The 15,600-nt window shown below is 31.1% G+C and overlaps 1 protein-coding gene across 5 annotated transcripts; it reads left to right on the top strand.

Annotated features, from left to right (window-relative positions):
- Window positions 1-9,606: 9,606 nt before the first annotated feature.
- Window positions 9,607-15,398, top strand: LOC137806605 (protein IQ-DOMAIN 29). 5 transcript variants are annotated; one of them, XM_068606811.2, is made up of 7 exons: window positions 9,607-9,709; window positions 10,399-10,543; window positions 10,759-11,001; window positions 12,070-12,258; window positions 12,487-12,567; window positions 13,637-14,612; window positions 15,106-15,398. In XM_068606811.2, exons 2-7 carry the CDS (start codon window positions 10,448-10,450, stop codon window positions 15,135-15,137), a joined length of 1,617 nt encoding a protein of 538 aa, XP_068462912.1. In that variant the 5' UTR covers window positions 9,607-9,709; window positions 10,399-10,447; the 3' UTR covers window positions 15,138-15,398. The 5 variants fall into 5 exon arrangements, with proteins under 5 accessions (XP_068462912.1, XP_068462913.1, XP_068462910.1 ...); XM_068606812.2 differs by having other exon boundaries at window positions 9,651-10,023; XM_068606809.2 differs by having other exon boundaries at window positions 9,664-9,766.
- The last annotated feature ends 202 nt before the right edge of the window (window positions 15,399-15,600 follow it).

Here is a 15,600-nt window from a genome sequence, read left to right as displayed (position 1 = left end):
AGAATACATACATTCTCACTAAGAAGTTATCTTGTTATTCTTTTTATAATATCTGAAAATTTTAGTTTACATCTACCTACTATTTTACCAACAACATCAATCCATTTTTATGTTTAGAATGAGTGTTCATAAGTTGATAATTTTGTACCATATTATAATTAAAAAAACAAATTTTTATTTAAATAAAATAATTTTAAAATTATATTGACTAAATCATAGTTCACTGTAAGAAAATTATTAAATAATAACAAATTTTAGAGAAAAAAATAGTTAATCATTATATTAATTAAATTAGATACTATTTTAAAAACTAAAAGATTATTGGTATATAAAGTGGTTTTTATTATTAATAAAAATTTATAAAATAGTATTTAAATTGATATATAAATTAGCTACCAAGGTTTTAGCTACTAATATCTTAGATTCTAAATTAATCTCTAAAAGACTAATAGAGACTAATTTACAATAAATAATTAGTATATAAAATCATAGTAGCTAATGGTTAGATACCAATTTAAAAGTTACTTTATAAATTTTTATTAATAATAAAAACTACTTTAAATACCAATAATTTTTTTAATTATAAGATTTTCTCTAATTTACTCTTTCTAAAATTAGTTTTTATTTCAAATTTCTTTATAAATTGATGTTTTCCAAAATAATATGTAATTTTTAAATTAACATTTTTATTTAAGCAATATTAAGTCATTTGATGTTGTTAGAAGTGATGATGTTACATAGGGCCTCATAATTAAGCTCTTTTTATCCACAATAATTAAGCTTTCATTGTCGATGATAAAGCCATAACTGCCCAATGGTTGGGTGAGGTGAGGTTTGAATTTGGAGGTTTGTGGTGGTGGGGATCTCTGTCGGTGAGATGTTTCCTCTGAAGTGAGAGCAAAGTGAAGACAGAAGACCAAGCTTGGCACAAATTCTAGGTAAATATCTTAACATACATTGTGCAGAAAAATCTTTGTTAGTTTTTACTCTGAAAATTTATTGAATGAACACAGTGATATTATTTCCACCTAATCCTTTACTAGTTAATTATATATTATCATAGCATTAGGGAATAGGTGTTTGCAGCACATAAAAAAGTGGTGGACAACCTGTCATAAAAATAAAAATGGAAGTAAAGACAAGATCTGAAGAAGAGTTTAGCATCGGTTTCCCTTGTATGCATGTTGCTGCTATTGATCAGAGATTAGAAAAGTAATATGCAACATTTGGATTGTCGTTTTTCTCACAATTTGATCATTATAATAATTCTGGTAAATCATAAGTATAATCCCTTTTTTGTTTTGTTTGAGTGTGTGTATGGTGATGGAGAAGTCAATTTTGTTCCTAATAATGAAGAGGAGAACTTTGACTTTGAAGTATTGGGTTGATATTTTATTGAAACCGAGAATGGAAAGTTTGCATGGAGATGAATGAACAGATAATGCGTGTGTTCAGATTTTGTAGAATCTTGCTATTTGTTTTAAGAAGTTTGATATTATTTACCAAAAAAGGTCTTGAAAAAAGTGATGGAAGTGTTCAGAGTGTACTAATCTTGTGGAAATGGTTGGTTTTCATTGACAAAAATAGATTGTGTTTAGATGAATCTTAAAATTGTGAGGGACTTTGACATGTTACAACGTGATGATTAAGGCCACGTTTCTCCATAAGTCATAGTAATTTTTAAAAAAGTAAATCAATTTCTACATGCAATAAGTATGAAATTTGAAAGAAAAATATACAATAGGAAACTTATAAATATTTATAAGTTTATTATATTAATTATAAAATAACTTATAAATATTCACACATAAATGTAAAATATAACTTCCAACGTCAATTCTTGCTAGGTACATAAGAACTTTGAGTTAACAAAATTTTCATGGAATATCAAATGTTAAATACATACATACATATATATATATATACATATATATACATATATATATATATAAAGGATTTTTGCTCGTCCACAAAATAAATTTATTTTTACATATAACTAAATTATCAATAAGATTTAAAATAATGAAAGACACAATAAGTGAAAATATTATTATAAAAACAAAAATAATATCATAAATGATATATATATATATATATATATATATCCGAAAAGTAAATAAAATGGTGGCAGCACTTGACAGAGAAGCATAGAGAGGGAATCTTGTGTGAAAATCGAAGAATTAGAGAGAAAAAAATAATAAAGAGATAACTTATACGAACATAGATTCATATGTATTATTAAAAGTATAGATATGTCACATGCGAATTTATTAAAGATAACATAAAAGAGTATTTTGGAAACAAAATAAATTTACTTTACAACATTATGAATAAAGTATATAAATTAGGTTAGAAGTCACATAATTCGTGATGTAGCAATTTATATTACAAATTTGTACTATTGAATTTATTTATTCTGCTATATTTATTATTATAATTTTCTTAATATTAAATTTATTAGTGAGCTTTAGTTTATTATTTGAAATTTAATAAAATGATTAATATATTATTAATAATTTTATTAAATTTTAATTGTGGCATAATTTAGAATATTTATTCTTTTATATTTGATATATATATATATATATATATATATATATATTAAATCTTAAAGTTTCAGTAAACGTGCATCTTGTTTGTTTGTTTGTTTTTACTGATGTAATCTAATCTAAGTTTATGTTATGTATATGCAAAATGCTACTCAAAATGGTGAGAAGGATGAATAAGACTTTTTTTTAATATGTATTGATAAAATATAATTTTTTTTTCTCAATTAAAGAAGGTGACAACTTTCAAACAAAAATGATATTGATAATATAAGTTGTCTTTTACTATAATATTTTGAAAATTAATTGAAGTTTGATAAATTTAAGTTGGGTGTCTAGAAATTTAAAAAACAGTTGAACAATTGAAATGTCCAATTTTTTTTCTTTTTTTTTCTGTTTTTTATCAAACAACAACCAAAGATTTTACTATCTATGAATCCTATAATTAATGTATAGTATCACAATACTATAGTAAATGAGGTAAATCAATGTTGATAATTACAATAATTACAAGGATTGACACAATCAAAGATAATTATTGGAATCTACACATTAAGGGATCTTGTCTCTAAATTCCCATTTCAAACTGATGGGTGAGAGAGTCACCCCTAGTTTGTCTTTGAGTTGGCTGAATCATGTATGAGTTAATGATTTATTGAGACAATAAGCTATTTGATCAGCTGATGGGACATAGGTTGCAACAATCTCATTTTGCAGTACTTAGTCTCTGATGTAGTGCACATCAATTTCAATGTGTTTGGATCGAGTATGCGTAACTGGATTTGAATTTAGTGCCTTAGTGATGTGATTTGATTTTAGATTTATCCATTTTAAGGGTGACACTTTGTTTATGATTTGAATTTTTAGCAAATATAAGGTGAAACCTAGGGAAGATCCTCACTAGACACGAACTTAACCTAGTGGTTAAGTAAGTGTGAATGTTCACTTTCAAAAGAAAAAAGGGAAAAACACATTGTATGATGAAGATGATACATATTGCAGAATTGAAACTCATGGAAACCAAAATGGAAAAGGGAAGCAAAAATAAGAACACAATTATAAAGAACAAAGGCGTAATGGAACAATGGAAGAAGAGATGAAGGAAATAAAGCTTATGGTGATGGAACACTCCATTTGGAGTGTGGATTCTCCAAGATAAGTATGGAGGGCCGCCACTTGAAGAGCTCTCAACTCTCACAAGATAAGACCTAAGCTAAGAGAACACAAGTCTCACACAATTTGTGCAGAGTTTTCCTTTTATATAAAAATTCAACTTGAAAATACATAGAGTAAGACACCTTATTTATAAGAATGAGTGCCTTGGAAAACAAGATGAGCAAGGATAGGATGGTAAATGTATGAGGGGCTGCCGTTAGGGTTTGACTAAGTCAAACCCGCACCTTAGGCTTGTTCTTCTAAAAGCTAGGTCAACTTTCCTTCCTAAAGGGTTAGGCACAAGCTAAAATGATAACTACACTCCCTATTATGCTAAAGGCACCTATTCTAGCATATTTTGCTATTTGGACCCCTAAAATGAGTCCAAATTATTTACAACATGTTTTATTTTTAAGAAGACCAGAAGAAAAAACATATGGTGTTCTGGTCTATGCCCACTTCTTCTTCTGGTGAGGTCCGCTAGATCTTTGGTGGGGTCTTGATTTGATTGTTGAGATGAATGCTCATAGTGTGAATGGTCTCTTGAGGCCTTGGTCATCTCCTTGTTTACTTGGATTGTATCACTTGGCACTCAAGTTATCACACCACAATGTTGGTTCTCTTGGTAGAGGGAGTTTCAATTCATCAAGAAGTGAATGGGTCCATGCTATTTTATCAGCTAAGTCAGCCAATGCTCTATATTCTGACTTTGTATTGGATCTTGAGGCTGCCTTTTGCTTCCTCGAAGACCAAGAAACAAGTGTTTCACCAAGGAAGACACATTGACTAGCCATGGATTTTCTATCATCCACACTTGTTGCCCAGTCTGCATCTGAGAATCCTACTAAGTCCAAGTCTGTTGATGGTTTAATGTGCAGGCAGTGTTGAATGGTACCTTGAAAATATCTCAGTATTCTTTTTATGCCTCGCCAGTGATCTATAGTGGGATGGCTCATGAATTGCCTGAGTTTGTTAATTGATAATGCTATAAGAAGTAGTGCAGTGGACCAAAATCCTTAAGTGAAAACACATCATTGAGTTGTTTGATGAAGGATTCCAAGAACTTGGTGTTGTTCCCTGTGGCAATTATATCATCCACATATATAAGTAGGAAGGTCATGTGATCTGTACCTTTTAGAATGAATAGTGAAGAATCACATTTTCTGTTCTCGAAACATCAGTTGACTAAGGCATTTTTTAGATTGTCAAATCAGGCTCTTGGGGTCTGTTTCAATCCATAAATTTCCTTGGATAACTTGCAAACATGTTCTGATTTAGTTGAGTATAGAAATCCTTCTGGTTGATGCATAAACACAGTTTCTTTGAGATAGCCATTGAGAAATGCATTGTTTATGTCCAACTTTTTGACCTCCCAATTGAGGTGCATTGCAATTGAGAGTATGATCTGAACTGTATTGACCTTGACAATTGGACTGAAGGTCTCTTCATAGTCCAATCCAATTTTTTGTTGAAATCCTTTTGCTAGTCTTGCCTTTCTCCTTTCAATTGTCCCATCTGCTTTGTACTTGGTCTTGAAGACCCATTTAGAAGCAATGATGTTTTCTTAACCTTGATATGGTACTAAGAGCCAGGTTTGATTTGACATGGGTGCCTGATACTCTTTTTCCATAGCTTCTTTCTATTGTGGTCTTGTAAGTTCTTCTGTGACATTTTCTGGTTCCTTCTCATCTGTGATAGTTTCAACAAACCCAACATATGGCTTATTTAGCTTGTGAATTCCAACCTTGCTCTTGGTCCAATGAGTGTTGATGTTTGTGTTTTGTTCAACAAGATCTTGGTGATCTCTAGCAACTGTTTCTGTGAGATCAGGAATTGGAATGTTGTTTGGTGAATTATTTTTAGAAATTAGACTGATGCTTGATGAATTATTTTTAGAAATTGGATTGCTCCTTGTTGAATCATTTGCAGCCTGATCTCTGCTAAGATTAATTACAAAACTCTCAGTTGGATTGGATGGTTCTTGTTTGTCACCAAGATTGTTATTATCTGGAAGTGTGGTTTCTCCAATATGTGAGTTACTTACAGTAGGCAAAGAAAAAGGGAGAGATGAACTCTCAGTTAGTGTTTTCAAGGGAATTCTTGTATTGAAAAAGTCATCATGGAATGGAAAATGTTCTTCATTGAAAACAACATGTCTTGAAGTGAAGATTCTTCCATGAGAATTTATGCATTCGTATCCTTTATAAGAGTTACTATAGCCCAAAAACACACATCTGGTTGTATGGAATTGTAGTTTGTGCTGATCATATGGCTTGAGACAGGGATAGCAATCACACCCAAAGGGTTTTAAGGAATTGTAGTCATATTCCTTTCGAAAAAGCAATGAGTAAGGGCTTTCATTTTGAGTGACTAGAGAGGGAAGCCTGTTTATGAGATAAAATACTCTGGAGAAAGCTTCCCATAAAAAATGTAGGGGCATTTTGGCTTGTGCTAGCAATGTCAAGCCAAATTCAACAATATGCATGTGTTTTCTCTCAGTTCTACCATTTTGTTGTGATGTGTAAGGGCATGACATTCTGAATTGTATCCATGCTTGTATTGCATGGTTTTGCACAACTTTATATTCACCACCACCATCACATTGGATTGTCTTAATTCTCTTGTTAAACAAATTTTCTGTCATGTTTTAAAACCGAATAAAGGCTTGTGCAGTATCTGATTTCTATTTCAGATGATAAATCCAAGTAAATCTACTAGGTGATAGTTTTCACATTACAACTTTTCAAGACTCTATCTAGGACTATATTATTTGGATGACCAAGCCTTCTATGCTAGCTTTCCTTGACAGATACATAAGCACACAAGTCACGTTCAGTCTTTGAAAGCTGATATAAGTCATCTTTAAGTGTCCCTTTTAGAATTGCCTTCCTTGTTAACTTGTCCTTCACAAAGCAACAATTTGCATCAAACTCAACAAAAATGTTATTGTCAGCAGTTAATTTTGACACACTTAATAGATTTTTGGTATTGTTGGGCATATATAAGACATCATGCAAGTTGAGTGAGTTTAGTTTTAAGGCACATATAAGACATTAAGAGTCTAAAACATTCAAGAATAAAATACATGACAGAATCAACTGAAGAATTAATCACAAAGCATTGAAGGTTTAACATTCACATTAGATGATTAAGAGAAAACAATTCAAATTGTTTCACATGTTCAAAGACGCACAATGTAAGATCAGAGCAGAAGTTGCCATATGTAGCTTTTGATGAGAAGAAGATGATAACAATTCAAAACAATGAAGGATATGATAAAGATAGTCAAGATTACCCCATTGAAGTATCAACGTTCACATTTGGACAAAGGAAGAAACAATTCAAAATATATTTAAAGTCCAAGACGCAGAAGAATCAACCAGATCGAAGAGTTTCCATATTGAGCGTCTGACGATTATGTGAAAAAGAGAAGAAATCAAAGCTTTGACAATCATAATCTGAAAGCTATATAAAGATCTTGCAGCTGAAGAAGACACACAACATCACGTATATACAACATGATCAATATCTATAGTGTGAATAGTCTTATTGTGATTATACATTTTCATACTTGCTAGAGTATCTATTCTTTGGGGAGTGAGCCATATATTGTAAATCCTTCACTGTGTGAAGATAACCCTGTGCGCTTTTACTGATGCTCTCTGATTAAAATGTTTCTCACTTGTTTAGAGGTCTTGATCTCACAGAGAGAATAAGATTGGTTTCCTTGGAGAGGTGTAGAATACTTTCATGGAATGATGCTCAATACTTGTGTTACTAAAGTTGTTAAGCAGGTTACTTAGGGAGATTGAACGTGGTCCTAATTATTGGATGAACCAGTATAAACTTTATGCATACTTTTCCTTATCCCTTGATTATTATAATGTGTTTTAATTAAGCGAATTGAGTTCAAGCTCCATTCAACCTCTTTTGAAGCCAATTGTACCTAAATTAACAAGACTTCACAAATCAAAATTATAATAATCTTATTTACATAATAAAGCTAATTAAGAAATCAAACAAATCTTCATTATTAACAATTAACTAAGACAAGATAATTCTTGTCCAACAAGAACAATGCTCTCTATGGACCCTATTAATACATTAACGTCATCTGATTGAATGTACGTTTTTCTTTCCCCAGTGATTGAATGTACGTTTTTCTTTCCCCAGTTATTACTACTCTGAATACTGAAGACTAATTTAAGCGTTGAATTTTTTTTAGGTACAATCTCCATTTCTTTTCTGCAGAAAACATCTACGAATACCGAGCCCGAAACGTGTGTGAACAAAATTTGGAGAATACTGAATAATATACGGTTCTATACGTAAACAATAATAAAATATCTCTTCATAAAATCCGACTTCCTAACCCATCACAGATTCATCGCTTTCCAAACTTTTTCTTTCAGAGTTACAATTCTTGATGATTAAAAACTTGCAGTTGTTCCATTTGTTCACATACAAAATAATATATATATAATATATATATAATTATTTGTAAAAAAATTAAGTATATTATAATTATTCTTAAGTACATTATTTCACCCTCCAATATTATTGGTATTTTTAATTCGTAAAGATAGTGAAATATATTATTTTATTGCTTTCAACATGTAAAGTGAAATAATCAAAATGAATGAAGTCACATGCGATATTTTAAACTACGTAAAAGGTTTTTTATGTTACTACTATATTCAGTTTACTGAAGAGAAGAAAAATAAGAATCTACTCTATTTTTTTTATGTGATGGATAATAATATTTAATATGAAATTTTTTATAAAAAAAAAATAAAAAATAAGTAGTTGTATTCTAACCTGCCATCATGGTTTTTTATTTTATTTTTAAAATTTAAATATTTAAATATTTAAAATAAAAAATTAACTTTTAAGAATAATAATAATAATTCTATTTTAACTTATATTTGACCTTTTTTTTACTCATTTCATCAATTTTTAATTTGATTACTGGATTTTATATCTATTTTTTCAGGTTAGTTTTTAACCTTTAATCCGCTTTTCAATTCCAGGAAGTAAAAACATGCAGTGCAAATCCATTAAAATAGTATTTCAATTACTATTATTAGTAATCTTTAATTTTTGTTGGGTACGGATAACAAAGCACGTGAAATATTTCTTTTTCCATAAATAGTATATTTAAAACAAAATCTTGAAATTGACTTTATTTCTCTTAGTAACACTGATCACTGTTCAAAGTGAAAATCCATTACGGGAAAATTGAATCTCACATCCGTTCTAGATTCCTCTACTCTACCATAATTGTTTTTTTAAGTGTAATTTCATTTGATATTTTTTATAATAGATAATTTTTTTATTCCTGAATTCAATAAATCGTGTATATGAATACGATTTTAATGTAATTTAATATAATTAATGTGAATATAACTTCAGTTTAATCATTTTAAACTAAAACTGTACATAAAAAATATAAGTTAACCAATTTTAAAATATTTTTGTTGTCAATTTAAAAAAAATATTAAATAAAATTACATAAAAAATATTAAATAAAATTACACTATCTGTGGAAAAAAACCACCGTAATAAAATTCGGCGCTGAAAGCGTAATATGTTATGTTCATATAATGAATGTCTTGTATAAAAAATTAAAAACGTGAGATAATTTTAGTAACAGTACTAAAATATATAGCAGCAAAAATAATACTCAAAATTGATCCATTTCCAAAAGATGATCATAAAAATTGCCTTCATCATTGCAAAATGACAAAAGACACCTCAGTCTTGAAATGACAAATGATTAGATGGATTTCAATTATTATAAAAATAATAAAAAATATTTATACAAAGAAAATGTACAAAAAATATATATTGTAATTTAATAATATGAAATATGTTAAGGCATAATAAACATAAAATATGTTTAGTATCTGGTTTTGGGAGATATATAATAATCAGGGACCAAAAATACATAGACTAAAATAAACATGGATGTGTTTTTGTTAGATTTGAAACATGAAACCTCGAGGGAGGTATCTTGCAGTTTGCATTACAGAGTCTCTTCAATTCCATAGGACACTGTCACTTCTGTCGGTTCCTTAATGAGTGCCACGTTTGTTTATTTATCTGTCTCTTAAATTAGTTACTAATATTTTCTTTCTAAGTTTTTTTCTTCTCTTGGTTTCTTCAAATGCTATGTTCATTCATGCATTGCATTCCACCATTTCTTAACTCTCTCCACCTCTTCCTTTCTTTCTTGTTGGCATCAAACGTTTGTGGTTTTTCTACTTCACCGTTTTCTTATGGGAAGTCGTGCACCCTGAAGGTGACTCTTCTTTGGCATTGTGTACGAGAAGAACCATTTCTGCTTCTCTTTGACTTCTACTTGTTGTCCTTATTATAAGAAAATAGGCATTGCAGATTATTTTTTTTGAATTACTTGTGGTCATTTTTGTGTGCATCACTGTTTAAATTGTGATAACAACAACAATAATAATGTGTTACTTATATGCCAGAAGAAATTACAGTGTGCTGGAGCTAATGTAATTATTGCTTTTTTTGTTTGTTTTAATTCTGATTTTATGTTTATGGTTCACGGTCTTTGCTTGGTCGAAGATATTGCTGGAAGAAACGATTAGAACATAGAAATTATCTTGCTCAAAATGTTTTGCTGAAGCTTCCTAATTTAAGGGTTCTGTTCTGTTATATATGATGCTTGCAGATTTTGATATTGGAATTCTGTGCTTTCTGAAGTATTGATATTTGCCGTGATGGGAAGACAGAGTCCTGGAAAATGGATCAGAAACTTCCTTCTGGGGAAGAAATCATCATCAAAGTCTAAGTCTTCTAGAGAGAAAGATATTTATGTAAGTTTTTCTATTTGGCTTTTGTGATTGGCCTCAATCATTGTTTATGACCGATCTTTCTCAATGTCTATATTAATATAAAAGTAAAGGGTGTGTTAAGGACAAGAATCTTTAACTGGTGTTTGTAGATTTGCTACTCTGGTGTTTATTGGCTGTAACTGTAATGTAGACTTTCTAACCTGCAAGTTGTAATTGTGAATTCTGTTGTTGTAAAGAAACCTTCGAGTAACAAGGATGTTCTGGTGGTGTCTTCGGAGACATCCATGTCTGCTCCTATATCTGGTGCAAATGCTACTAAGCTATCAGAAAAGGCATCAAATGATGGGGTAATTCTTGCAACTGAAGATGAGCAGGCCAATGCACAATCTCTTGATAATTTTTATGGTGAGAACCATAATGAGAAAATCAGGCTAGTAGAAACAGCTATAACTATTCAGGCTGCTATTAGAAGTTATCAGGTATTCACTTCTTCCATTTATACAATGTCCTTTGGAAGTTATATTCACTATCAAACTTTTTGTATGGAACTTGTTTGTACGAGCTTCTCCATATTCTAAGAAAATAAAGTAAAAAAAATGAAATTCCTTAAGCTAAAATTAAGTGATACACAAGTTGAAAATAAAAATTTAAAGAAGCTATATGAGAGAGCTTCTGCAAATTAGTTTGTCTGTAAGTTAATTTTAGTAATGAAAAAGTTAATTTCAATTTTTCCTCTTATTTTTATTGTCTAAAAGGAGATAATGGAGAAACACTTCCAAATAGGATTATAGTACACGTGTTATTTTTCATTTTGAACAAATTATTAGGAGACCATTTTGTTCAAGTAAATGCCGTGACCACATTTTTCTGTTCAAAGTTTTTTGTGCTTAATGTTCTTTAGTCTGTCTTTGTTATTTGACCACCCTTTTTCGGTGAAATTTCAGGAAGATAGCAACAATTTTCTGTGGTTCGTAATCTTTTTAGTTAAATTCAACAATTGTATTTGAGTTCTGGAGTTCTTAGATAAGTTAGAGTATTTCTACAACCTGGTTTGCATCTCTTTGAAGGCTTTTGAGAAACAGAATGTTACTTTATTTTAGTACTTTTTGTATGGAGGTATCCTTATCGCATACTGATCGTATTCAACGCTTCCTCTGATTATTTATGCTCAAATTATTCTACTAATTTGTTAATTTTCTTTAAAAGATTTATATGAATTGCATCCTGTTTCTTGAGTTTGGATTACTATGAATTGAATTGGAATTTGATACATTCTCTTTTTCAACTTCATCCTCGGAAATACAAGAAACGCATGTATACAGTGATTATAGATGCAAGTAGTCCTTCTGCTTATGATTTTTGTATGAAATTTAATAGAATGATAGCTTGGAAGTTTTACAAATATATTTGGCCATGCATTTGCAACATGCTTTGATTCCTATAATTTATAAACTATCACTGCAGAGTGCAAATTTCATAAACACCAACTCTTTTATATGAATTGTTCATGAATGCCATAAAGTAATTCATATCTTATTCAATTGAAGGCAGGAGGAACTTATAAAGCAGTAAAAGGTATCATTCCACTGCAAGCTTATATTCGTGGCCAGTTGATTCGGAGACAAGCTATTTCTGCTTTGTATTGTGTGAAGTCAGTAGTTAGATTTCAAGCATTGGCCCGTGGTTACAAGGTTAGGCACTCTGAAATTGGCCTCGCAGTCCAGAAAATTTTTAAGGTAAACATACTTGAACTAATTATATCAGCACAATCATCTGTGTTTTGTCTTAAGTTTTTCAATAGACATGTTAAAGGTTTTTCATTTCATCAATATTGAAAGATGTTATAATAGAATGAGAAGGTACTAGTGATTTCTGCTTTACACTTCCTAGCTTAGATCACATGATTACTTGCCCTTTTACTTGTATGCATCAACTTAATGCTTCTCCAATATCTTTTTGCTCAGGATACTAAATTGTTGAAATCTATTGGAGTAGTTACATCTACAGAGGCTGTGAAGCTCTCAGATAATATCTTTGTTAACAAGGTAGGGAAGTATTTATGTATTGTCTAATGTACAAAGTGTAACTTTGCTCTTGTTCGCACTTGACATGATATAGCTTATTCAGTTCACTTCAAACTAGAATTAAGATGTCATTATCAACTTAAACTTTTACCGTTCATGAAAGATTGTTACGCTAAGGTTGGTGTTCTTTCTACTCGCGTTCTTTCTTGTTTACTTTGCTGAAATAGTATGCGTCAGTTAAACAAGGACAAAAATCAACCCATTGTTCTGTTTTGTCTTTTTTTCTGTCATGTTAAAATATCCTACATGATTTTCATCGACTACCACATTTGGGTTATATGGCTCTGTTCATCATCATGTTTCACACACCACATTTTATATTCGTTATTTGCTTCAACTTAAGTTTCTCTCCTTCCTCTTATCATATCGGATAAGAGTTCCCATCTTTTACATGCTCTGTGAAGCATGACAATAATGTGCGCCAAAATTTTCTTGGTATTTGTAAGTACATGTTCTAACAAGTATCTTTTTTTATCAATGACCTGATATTCGCCTTCGGTCTTCGACTGTTGGTTCCAAGAGGTGAGAGTATACCTGTAAAAGTTTCTCCAATGCTCAAGTTAGCACTCAATATTCGAGGACAATAAATGCTATCATAAATGCTTACCTTATCTGACTATGCTTAATTGTCTTTAAGGGTGGTCTTTATAGGTCAAATTACTAAATTCTTACATTCATTTATGGATATGACTTATTGAAATGAATTACATTGATTTTGTTAAGAATTCAAGTGTGAGTTCCATTAAGTAAAAATGCGAAAGTTGTGCAATATATAAGAAAAAAACTCACAAACTCAGTGTTGTAAGGTATTGGAGGGTTGGAGGTGGTATCGTAAACTTTTATGTGTTGACTTATGACTCATTAGTGTTGTAAAACTCTTTTACTGATACGAATTATGAATTGCATAACATTGAACATATGAATTGCATAATATTGAACGTAAGGATGTTTGTTCTGTTCTTGACCCTTTTTCTTATTGTTTTAAAACTTACGTTATTTTAGATAATAACTTATGATATATGTCTTTCAGCTTCTGGCTTCATCACCCTCTGCTGTTTCTCCACATCTCAAATATAATACTGGGGAACCTAACTTGGCTTGGGAATGGCTTGACCGTTGGACGAAATCACACTTTTGGGTACCACTTAAAGAAGGGCAGAGATCTGATTCAGTGTCCGATAAGCAAATGGAAAGTTCTCAAACTGTAGAAACTAATAAGGGACAAGTTAAAAGAAATGCCAGGAAAGCACCTGCTTTGAGGGTTGGTCATGATTTAGTCTCAGATTCCAACAAACATAAACGGTATCCAAAAAAGGATTCAAACCCCGCATTGCATTCAGCTAAGGAACATCCAATAAAGGAACTTGAAAAAAGGAGTTCTAAAAAATCTCAAACTCAGAATGTTTCTGATAAGTCGGAGGCTTCTAATGAGAAGAGAACACACAACACAAGAAAAGTTTCAGATCAGACAAAAGCCAATGATATTCCAGAGGAGGATGGTGGTGCTTCATCAGAGAAGAAGAAATATCTGGCAGTGCCAAAGTCAGAAGAGTGTGATCTTGAGGAAAGTCCTGGACAGGAAGCACAAGAGCATGATAATAACGAGTCATGTAATGGTTTTAATTCTCCCTTGCAGCCTAGTTTGATGAATAGTAAAGATGGAGGAGTCATTGAGGAGTTCAATAATGTGAAGTGTAAGAATTTCCAGAGAAGAGCTTCCCTTCCTGCTAATTTTACAGATCTTGAAAATGTGTTGCCTAATAACACTCCAAGAGTTCCAAGTTATATGGCTCCCACTGAATCTACAAAAGCTAGGCTAAGAGGACAATGCTCTCCACGGTCTGTTACTGATCTGGCAGATGTAAGTAGTATAACTCGCCGGCTTTCACTTTCATCATCGCTTGGTGGCAAGCTAGGTTCGTTCTCTCCACGATCAGATAGATTTGCTTCCTTGAGCCACAAGATAAGGACTGATAGATCTCTATCATCTTCAAGGGATGGAACTGGTACCAATTTAGGATTTTGCACCCTTTTCACCTATTCATGAGATAAACATTTTTTGTTTTACTTTCTTTTACCATTTCAATTGATAGTAAAGTTGTAAAACATGCCTTTGGAAATACAATTACAATGACTTGCACAGACACACATTCATCTACAGAAAACATTCTCAATATATGTACATGCGTATAGTTGCTTTTGTTATGCATGCTTATTTTTCATTCTTTTTCAGGATTAGGACAACTTGTTTTAAAATTATTACTTATTTAGTGCTTGATTTCACACATATATACAAGGGTTCACCAGTTTTCATTTTAAGAATGAGAGAGTTTTAAGTCTGAGACCTGCAATCATAACTTATTTAGTAGTTACATGATCTCTAAAATAGTCGCATTCTCTACATATTATGTACTTGAAATAAATACAATAGTAGTGAAATCTGCTTGAAGCCTTACTTTTTGACATTCATCAGTGTTGTGTGAATATTATCAATTTCAGATAAGTTGATTCAACCTCAGTGGAGAAGGTGACGTTACATTATCCTTCAGATCAAACATGCTGCAAGGAGGTCCAACTGATAGAGTGAAATAAATGCTGACTTTGCCCTTCTTTACTCATAATTCTTATCTATGATCATAAATGTTGATGGATACATCTTGTAATAAGAGTCTGTGTATCAATTTATTTTATGTATGATACTATGAATGTGTTGGTGGGGCTATATTTATGATATTGTACCCCTCAAACAATTATTTCAAGGAGATGATTTCAAATTTTTAGAAATCTTCGTATCAAGAGTGTAATCTTTAATGTTTTCACAGGTAAAGTAGCAATATGGATGTGTATGATGTTATGGCATATATTAGTAAATTTTTATTTACTTCGGATTTCCATTACTCAAAAATTTTGGTTTTGCTTCTTTCTACTATAATGTGATGCTAATTAATTGCTCATGCAACCTTCTTAAGTAACATTAGTTAGTGCTTGTGATAC

This window comes from Phaseolus vulgaris, chromosome 3 (genome assembly GCF_051622355.1).
Source record: "Phaseolus vulgaris cultivar YP4 chromosome 3, ASM5162235v1, whole genome shotgun sequence".
Classification (NCBI taxonomy): Eukaryota; Viridiplantae; Streptophyta; class Magnoliopsida; order Fabales; family Fabaceae; genus Phaseolus; species Phaseolus vulgaris.
Note: the sequence above shows the minus strand (reverse complement) of the source record. Positions and strands in the feature narration are given on the sequence as shown.